The 10144-nt window shown below is 43.9% G+C and overlaps 1 protein-coding gene and 1 pseudogene across 1 annotated transcript in view; one reads left to right on the plus strand and one right to left on the minus strand.

The window, feature by feature from the left end:
* The window catches only part of LOC114639078 (intelectin-1a-like), an 11438-nt gene extending 6674 nt beyond the window's left edge, over positions 1–4764 (minus strand). Inside the window, exons 1-4 of the mRNA XM_028787759.1 lie at positions 4707–4764; positions 2124–2222; positions 496–743; positions 21–179 (exon numbers count right to left, since the gene is read on the minus strand). Coding sequence (XP_028643592.1) covers positions 21–179; positions 496–743; positions 2124–2222; positions 4707–4764 — 564 coding nt within the window. The remainder of the gene's footprint in view (positions 1–20; positions 180–495; positions 744–2123; positions 2223–4706) is intronic.
* LOC114639079 lies at positions 3573–4380 on the plus strand (annotated as a pseudogene).
* Positions 4765–10144: the final 5380 nt, after the last annotated feature.

Here is a 10144-nt window from a genome sequence, read left to right on the forward strand (position 1 = left end):
CAGCCAGTTGTCTTGAGTACCTGGTAGAGGCCAAACAGATTATGGCCCATATGCTGCAGGAAGCCGGTGAAGGTGCGGTACCTCAGCAGGGAGCTGTTCCTCCAGTTGTGCAGGGGGCTATTGTTGGGCACATGCCAGATCCCCAGATTCTCAGCCTGGATGTCGAAGTAACCGGGGTTCTGGAAAGCAACCAACACTGAGCCTGACCAGAGCAGGAGAGTTCACTGAGCAGAAGGCCCATATGCACAGTGTTCAGCAGAGCTGACCTCTCTGGGCTCTAGCCATGCTCAGATACTCCCAGCTCCAAGGATAATGGTCCCACTGCCAGCACCTACTTGCCTATGAGCCTAGATGGGTGAGTTTGGGATTCAGGATCAGTATTTTTCACTTCTTCGGCCCTATGTCAAGGGGCAGCCTTCCAGCCCTCTCCCTGGCATGTTTGAGCCACACTTACATCCTCACACTTTCCCAGAGTGGACCACAGAGCCCACCAACCTTGTAGTCATCACTTGTGGCGCCCTCTGCAGACCCAAAGGTGTTGTAGTTGGCCCAGTTGCCATCCCCCTCTGGGTAATCCACTCTGTTGCCTTGCTGACTGGACCAGCGATCGCCCACTGTGCACTTTCCATACATATTGTTCTCGTGCACACTAGCCACCAGGGTCCAGCCACCACTTGCAGTGGTCATGTCACAGAAGGTCTGGTAGATGACACCGTTCTCCGTGCGCAGGAAATAGAGGCCATCTGTGGAGAGAACCAGTCCACAGTCCTCCTGGGTACAGGCTCATTGTCCATCTCAGCTCCAGAAGCAGAATAGCTCTAGGAACTACAAACATGACTAATGCCTCATACCCTGGGTGTCCTACCACATGTGTCCCTGGAAATACAGGGACCCACCTGAGTTCAGAAAGCCATGTTTCTGTGACTGAGGAAGAACACAGAATTACCCAAACTGACAGTGATGTTTCTCCTAAAGTTAAACATAGTATTATCAAAGGACTTAGCAATTGCACTCGGTATATACAAAGAACTGGGAACAGGGACTCAGATATGTATTCATGTTCATTACAGCTCTGGTTACAAGACCTGAATGGAAAAAACAACTGAAGGACTTCTCTCTATTAAAAAAAGAAGGACTAAACAGTCTACTGTGCTATATATTATACACAATAAATACTGCGTACATTTCTATATATCCGATAGATCAAGAAGAATGGAGTGGATTAGAGAAATGGTCAGTGGTTACTGCTCCAGCAGAGGCCTTTGTGTTAGCTCCCCTGCAGTCACACTCGGCAGTCAGTGTACAAGCACCTGTTCCTCCAGCTCCAGATGACTAAATACCCTCTTCAGGACTCTGCAGGTACCTAAACATACATGTACACATTCCCGTCCACAGATGTGTAAATAATAATAATAACTCTTTACATAGATTAAGTGTTCTACTACATGTATGAGCCTTGAAGCATACTGATGAAATAAGACAGACTACTCAAATGAGGTAACAAGAATAGACAGACTCATAGACATAGGAAACAGAACCCAGTTCCCAGGGAATACAGAAAAGTATTGCTTGGTGTCTACAGAGTTACTATTTAAGGGAACAAAAGTGTTCTGGAAATGGACAGCAGTAATCTATACCATTGTGAAGGTTGGTTTTGCCTCTGAAAACCCTTTTAACTGGCTAAGTGGCAATTTTTATCCACTATGTATATTTTATATTTCCTATATTTAAAAAATAAAGGTAAAAAATAATAATAAAGGCTAGGGCTGGAAAGATGGTTCAGAGGTTAAGAGCACTGGCTGTTCTCCTAGAGGTCCTGAGATCAATTCTTACAACCACATGGTGGCCAAAACCATCTGGTTCCCTCTTCTGGCATGCAGGCATAGGTGCAGAACACTGCATGCAGGATGGATGGATAGATAGATAGATAGATAGATAGATAGATAGATAGATAGATAGATAAAAATAAAGACTGTCCCAGAGGACAAAAGCCTGGTTTCCTGGGTTTTTGTTTGCATTTTTGAGTTAGGGTCTCCCCAGGCTGGCTTGGAGCTTACAATCAATCCTCTGCCCTCGACTCCCAAGTGCTGGGATCCCAGTATGCTCTAAAATCCCTCACTCACCTTGTGCCTTTGTGTCCTCCTGCTTGATTTCCTTGCAGCTTCTGAACAGAGAGGAAAAGAAAGGATGGGTCCATCTGTTGGTGTTCAGGTTCTCTTTGGCTAGGGAAGATGCAGAAGTTCACTGTTACGTAACACCCAGCCTCCCCTTGTCATTCATCCTAATCTGACACCTGAGAGCTTCACTCTGAGAATCTACAAGGAGGAAAGACAAGAGGTTTGACAACAGGGGGAGCACTATGTCCAAAGTCCTGAGGGGGGCACTGTGTCCAAAGTCCTGAGGGGAGCACTGTGTCCAATGTCCTGAGGGGAGCACTATATCTAAAGTCCTGAGGGGAGCACTGTGTCCAAAGTCCTGAGGGGAGCACTGTGTCCAAAGTCCTGAGGGGAGCACTGTGTTCAATGTCCTGAGTAAAGAGAAGTCCAGCTTTGCAGTTAGAAGAAATGCAGCTAGCCTAATAAGACCTAAAACATGGGTACGGAGGTCAGCAGTGCAGAGACTTAACCAAGAGACCAAATGGGGAGCTTTGCAAATTAGCCTCAACTCTGCAAAGTCCTAGAAGTACAGAAACAGACTAGGGTCAGAAGTACTCTGGTGTAAAGCTCCATGTTCACAAGTCAAGTCCTTCTTGATTGTATTCACCATATTCCCTAACATCAAGCTGAAAAGCACTATCCTGTGTAGATCAAGACAGCAGTTGAGGACTTGCCTTTTTCCTTAAAAATAAAAAAAAAAACAAGCAGAAAAGAGGAATTATACATTTTTAAAATACCATTGAGTTCTTGTAGAGAGTTAGACTGAAGAAAATATTGTCTGGGCACAAACCAGACCATGCTTTTGGCATTGAAACCCTAAACCCAAGGTCCTAAGCTTGAGGAGTGGCTGGGTCAGGACACAGTTCTTACAGAGGTTTCCTTAGGGCCACAGACAGGCACAGAATCTGGACCAGGACTTGCCTCAGAATCCCACTGCCACAGGCCAATTTCCTCAAGAGGCTCTAAGCACCCAGCCTACATCTCAAAGGCATCATCTCAGTGGCGGTGGACTAGGTAGTATTTATATGGTCAGAAATATGTATTATATATCCACAATTAAGGAAAAGAGGCACTTACTTTGGTAGAGAGCAGGGGTGGGGCATAGTTGGGAAGTGTTGGAAGGAAAGAGGAAAATGAGTGGAAAAATAATACAATCATTTTTAGTTTCAAAACATTTTTTAAGCCGGGCCGTGGTGGCGCACGCCTTTAATCCCAGCACTTGGGAGGCAGAGACAGGAGGATTTCTGAGTTCAAGGCCAGCCTGGTCTACAGTTCCAGGACAGCCAGGGCTACACAGAGAAACCCTGTCTCAAAAAAATGAATAAATAAATAAATAAATAAATAAATAAATAAATAAATAAAAACATTTTTTACAAAGCCATGATCGCCTTTCCTTTCAGCGGCTCTCAGCGGCAAGATGACGGTACAGATTTCCAAGAAGAGGAAGTCTGTAGCTGATGGCATCTTCAAAGCTGAACTGAATGAGTTTCTCACTCGGGAGCTGGCTGAAGATGGCTACTCTGGAGTTGAAGTCCGAGTTACACCGACCAGAACAGAAATCATTATTTTAGCCACCAGAACACAGAATGTTCTTGGGGAGAAGGGTCGTCGGATCAGAGAGTTGACTGCAGTTGTCCAGAAGCGGTTTGGCTTCCCTGAAGGCAGCGTAGAGCTTTATGCAGAGAAAGTGGCCACAAGAGGCCTGTGTGCCATTGCCCAGGCAGAGTCTCTGCGCTACAAACTCCTGGGAGGGCTTGCGGTTCGAAGGGCCTGCTATGGTATGCTTCGGTTCATTATGGAGAGCGGGGCCAAGGGCTGCGAGGTTGTGGTGTCTGGGAAGCTCCGAGGGCAGAGGGCCAAGTCCATGAAGTTTGTGGATGGTCTGATGATTCACAGTGGAGACCCTGTTAACTACTATGTTGACACTGCTGTGCACCACGAGCTCCTCAGACAGGGTGTGTTGGGCATCAAAGTGAAGATCATGCTGCCCTGGGACCCAAGTGGTAAGATTGGTCCCAAGAAGCCTCTACCTGACCCTGTGAGCATTGTGGAACTTAAAGATGAAATCTTACCCACGACCTCCATCTCAGAACAGAAGGGTGGGAAGCCAGAGCCACCTGCCATGCCCCAGCCAGTGCCTACAGCATAACAGGGTCGTGGCAGCTGCATCTGGAGGCTGGATGTTATCTTGTAAAGACATTTAATAAAATCTTGAACAAAGACACAAGGCCTGACTGGATTGTGTCCAGTGTTCAAACTGAAAAAAATAAAATAAAATAAAAATAAAAAGCCATGATCAGCCAATCTACAATGGTGGGTGTCTTTAATCCCAACACTCAGGAGGCAGAGGCAGGCAGATCTCTGGATTTGAAGCCAGCCTGCACAGAGCGAGTACTAGAACAGCCAGGGCTACACAGAGAAATCCTATTATGGAGGATCATGATCTCTGGCCCTCAGAGACCCAGATCCTGGGAGCAACCCAGTCTTGTGCTGTTTGCCTTTAAAGCTAGAGGTGGCTAGAAGAAACTGGGTTCCTGTAGCAAGACTCACCTGCACTGCACCCTCTGGTGGCAACGATGATAAACAGCAGGAAGCCTGTTTGGGTCATGGTCATCTAGAGAATAGCAAGATGAAGGTCACGTTTTTATCCTGACCTTCTTTTCCTCTTATCCCTGTCTCAGTTCCTAGCTAGTCCTCAACTACTCAAAGGCCCCTTTCTGGTTTTTAACTCAGCACCTTCTGGCTTTAATTGTAACCTGAACCAAAATCCTTCCCCGCTATTCCACACACAGCAATCACTTTCCCGCTGTACCTTGCAGAAGCTGAGAGTTGCTAGCTGAGTAACAACAGGAACCCTTCTCTGCTGAGGTCCCTGCATGTGTGAGACTTTGTTCCTTTTATGGGGAAAGCCTAGTGAGGCACAAGCTTTCCTTCTGGCAAGATGCCCTGTGTAAATACAGCATCTGCTTATTACAGGGTAATTCTGAGATTAGTGGACTCTAAAAGACAAATATTCAGTGTGGTCTATTTGTATTGTTCCATATTCCAAGAAGTGGTGTTGGGTGTTGGTTTTCAGTTTGTATCTTTTCTGTAAACTGTATATTTCTTTTTTTAAAAAAAAAATCCTAACATCTACCACAATCATCATTCATAGGAAAAGGAAATTTTTGCCAGGGCTGGTGGTGGTGGTGTCAGTGGTGGTGGTGATGATGGTGGTTGTGGTGTTAGAGGTTTTTGAGACTAGGTCTCATGTAACCCCCTCTGTTGGGGGTCATGCAAGAGGAACAGCAAAACGACTTTAGGGCTCATGGAATTCAGCCTGTTAGCACAATCAGAATGGGTGAGTCTCAGAGAGGCAGAGCCCTGAGGACTGCGTGTCCTGAGGACTTCATGCTCTTGTGGAGTTTTGCTCTGCTTGTGGCCCTGGCAGGCACCATGTCCTTTTTAATGTATGAGTTGTATGACAACTCTAAGGTGGTTTCTAGCCCCCCACTAGTGTCATTGGCACTTACAAGAACAGTGATTGATCTTTAAGCATTGCTGCTGGAGCAGATTATGGTTCAACCACCACACCTAGAAAGAATTTAGACATGCAGATTGCTAATAAAGTTAGGGCAAGATGATTTTGTCGGTGGCCTTGACATAGAAAATCTTGGGGAATAATTTAAAGTTCAGAAAGGAACACTCTAGATAACTGACCAAGGGATTTTTTTAGGGGGGCAGGGAATAAGAACACTGGTGGAAGCCCAGCTAGTACCAACTGGCAGGCCTTCCTTGGTGAGGCTGGGCTGGTGTTCAAGGTGATGGTTAATTTCTTCTTCTTTTTTTTAATGTTATTTATTTTATTTATATGAGTACGCTGTAGCTGTCTTCAGACACACCAGAAGAGGGCATCAGATCTTATTACAGATGGTTGTGAGCCACCATGTGGTTGCTGGGAATTGAACTCAGGACCTCTGGAAGAGCAGTCAGTGCTCTTAGCCACTGAGCCATCTCTCCAGCCCCGATGGTTAATTTCTTGTACCCATTCTTTCCCTCAGCTTGCTGAAATGATTTTTTAAAAAATTGTTGGTGAGTGGAGGTACACTCTGAGGTTTATAATAGAAATGTCTGATTTTTTTATATAAAAGTTTAGATTTGTGATTCCCTTAAGATTTTCTATAAGATTGCTTTTTATGATAAATAATAAAATGATTGATCCCTAATTGTAACTGCAAATTGTAGCCTGCCAGTAAGAGAAACTGAATGAGAAAAAATATCTTGCTTGCTTACACTTTGTTTTTTTTTTTTTTTTTTTTTTTTTTTTTTTTTTTTTTGGTTTTTCGAGACAGGGTTTCTCTGTGTAGCCCTGGCTGTCCTGGAACTCACGCTGTAGACCAGGCTAGCCTCGAACTCTCGAACTCAGAAATCCGCCTGCCTCTGCCTCCCAAGTGCTGGGATTAAAGGCGTGCGCCACCACCGCCCGGCTATGCTTACACTTTGTTAATCTACAAGTTTCTTAAATATTTTTGTATATGGGTTCTTGGGAATTATTTATCTTTTACTTATATTACATAAAACATTTAATCATGTAAAGGTATTAGAGAACATGATCATTTACACAAGGTAAGTCTTCGTTTAATGAACAATAGAATGTAACTGTATGTGAGTTTGAGCCAGGATAGGCTGTCAAAGCCAGCTTCAACTGGTAAACTGAGGAGTGTGCAGTCATTGTAATGTTTGTACTGCCTGGAAGATAGTGCTGGCACATATAAGCTGTGGGAGCTGTTGTTAGAGCTTGTGGAACCTCACTTCATCCACCAAGTGTGTGTGTGTGTGTGTGTGTGTGTGTGTGTGTGTGTGTGTGTAAGAGAGAGAGTGTGTATGTGTGTGAGAGAGTGTGTGTATGTATGAGAGTGTGTTTGTGTCTATATGTGTGTATGAGTGTATGTGTGTGTATGAGAGGGTGTGTGTGAGAGAGAGGGTGTGTGTGTATGAGAGTGTGTGTATGAAAGAGTCTTACATAGACCTTGTCTCTAAAAAAAAAAAAAATGCATATGCACACAAAGAAAATATAGACTACTTTTAGTACTTTTTTATTGATTCCTAGATATATTTTGTGATATTTGACACATTTAGTATTATACATTCTTACTGGTACATAAATCCTAGAATAACCTACAACTAATTAGACCTAAGAGTCTCTGAAAGTCTAGACTATTTGAAAGATATCACCTTTCATGACCAACAGCAGCCAGTGAGTCTCTGTGCCCCAGATTCTACCTCCCATGTTCTGCATCTGTTCCTCATACCACCGCATCCAAATCTCACTGTCCTTGATTCTAGTTTTGTCCAGATCTGGATTCTTTAGAAGCGTTATCTCAAACTGGCTTAGACAAAAAAAGAGTGAATCTCTCACTTGATGAAATAATTATTCTAAAAGGAGAGAAGGCATCAGGCTTACTGGATGTAGCAGCCTGTCCACGTCTTTGAGTCCACGGCTCATTTAGTCTCTCCTACCCTGACTTTATCCTATTACTGAACTCAAAATGGTTGGCTTTTACTCTTCCAGGCATTACTGCAAGACAATGGATTCAAATGGCTCATTCTTCCTGTGACTTTTAAACCAGAGACCTCCGGCGTGCCAGAAATGAAAGACTTACTGCACTACTGCAATGGTGCTTCTCAGGGAACTGTCTGACTAAGTGGCCTAAACACTGTGGATCTATTTTCCTACAGTTCTGGAGAACTGGAATCCAAGATAAATGTGCCAGCAAGCCTTCCCAACTCCAAGGCCTCTCTGCCTAGCTTGTACAGAGGCACCTTCCCACTGTGTCTCCTCATGGTCTCCTCTGTCCACTGTGTCTCCTCATGGTCTCCTCTGTGTGCGGCTATCCCCAACGTGTCTTCTTATGCTCAGATTTCCTCTGCTATAAAACATACCAGCCGGGGCTAGTGAGATGGCTCAGTGGTTAAGAGCACTGACTGCTCTTCTTGAGGTCATGAGTTCAAATCCCAGCTACCACATGGTGGCTCACAACCATCCGTAATGAGATCTGATGCCTGAAGACAGTTACAGTGTACTTACATATAATAAATAAATAAAAATCTTTAAAAAAAAAAACATACCAGCCAAGAGCCAGCAAGACAGCCTAGCATATAAAGATACTTGCCACCAACCTTGACAACCGAAGTTCAATTCCAGTGATCCTTATGTTAGAGACAGAAACCTGACTCACACAAGTTGTCCTCTGACTTCCCCAGGCGTGCCATGGTACATGAATACATACACCCATATGTGTACATACACACACATAGAAAAAATAAACACATAAATAATATATACAATATATATGAAAAGTTTATTTATACACACATACATATCAAGAATACTGGACCAAGACCCATCTTACTTGCCTAATTTATTCACCTTATTTAAAAAAAAAACTTTATCTAAATATAATCACATTCTGAGAGAGTAGGCTGGAGGTTCCACTTAAAATTGAAAGGACCATGATTTACCCCTACACATGTCTATTCCTGAACTAATTTCTGGCCAAGGGGCTGGAACTGCCCTCACTTTCCTTGACCCGATCATTGGGGCATGGGGCAGATGCTGGTTGGTTTTGTGACAAAGCTCTCCTCTGGCCTCTGTTTTAAATATTCTTTAGCCCTCTTCCATTCCAGTATTGGTCCATTCAAATCCCTTTGCACACTGGTACCAACCAGGATCTTTATTACATAAAAGCTATATCTTGGAGTGGTGGCCCATACCTGAAACCCAGCATTTTGGAGATAGAACTGGAATTATCTGGACTTGAAGGTCATCTTTGTCTACAGAGTGAGTTCACAGCCAGCCCGGGCTACCTGAAACTCTGCCTTTAAAGAAAAAGGACACACAAAGTTATGACTAAAATCCCGTTAAAAGCACTCTTAACATTCAGCAGCTCATGAAATAGACTCAAAGACCATATCTTAGAGGTTGTATCAGTGACACATGACGATCCATTCCACAACTTGGGAATTTGAAACAAGAATCATTTTTGTGTATGAGGCTGCAATTTGAGCAGCACTTGTGGGGCATAGGTAGCTTCTGTTATGCCCTGTATCTGCTGGGTGATTCCCAGGCTTTCCCTCACCTTTACTCTCTGGATGAATTACTGACACGTCTGAAAGCAAAGCAAGCCGATCCCAGTTGCTGGTGGGCTGTATGAATGTCTGACTGTTGCTCTCCGGTCTTTCTTTTGCTCTTGTTGGAACTCAGGTAATTTATATCAACCTCCCACTGCACTGAACTACCTAGTGCAACAGCAGAATCGAATCAGAGGCGTTGATGGTGTAACTGCAGAACCAGTGAGTGGGCTGTTTATCTACTGTTGGCGATGATGAGCTAAATGGGGGGAAGGAAGATGAGAGCAAGGTCAGGAGACAGACCAGTTTATGCTACAGACTATGCTGGACAGAGTTTAGTCTCTGCTGTGTGGAATGACAAGCTGGAAGTTTGGAAGAGATATGATGGCTGGAATAGATAGATAGAGATAGAGATAGAGAGAGAGAGAGAGAGAGAGAGAGAGAGAGAGAGATGATATAGATATAGATGATATGGATATAGATAGAGATAGAGATTGAGATAGATATGAGATATATATATATATACCCTAGGGCCTTCCTTGGGTTTGATCCCAACCCTGAAAAGAAAAGAAAACAAAAGAATATAAAAGAAGAAGCTGGGCAGTGGTGGCACACACCTTTAATCCCAGCACTTGGGAGGCAGAGGCAGGTGGATTTCTGAGTTCGAGGCCAGCCTGGTCTACAGAGTGAGTTCCAGGACAGCCAGGGCTACACAGAGAAACCCTGTCTCGAAAAACCAAAAAAAAAAAATATATATATATGAAGAAAGGAAGCTTGCCATATAAATGAATTATAGAAAAGCAAGTATCTGTGGATTGCCAGCCAGGTAGGTAGATAGATAGATAGATAGATAGATAGATAGATAGATAGATAGATAG

The sequence above is a fragment of the Grammomys surdaster genome, unplaced genomic scaffold (assembly GCF_004785775.1).
Source record: "Grammomys surdaster isolate TR1022 unplaced genomic scaffold, NIH_TR_1.0 125672, whole genome shotgun sequence".
In the NCBI taxonomy this organism is placed as follows: Eukaryota; Metazoa; Chordata; class Mammalia; order Rodentia; family Muridae; genus Grammomys; species Grammomys surdaster.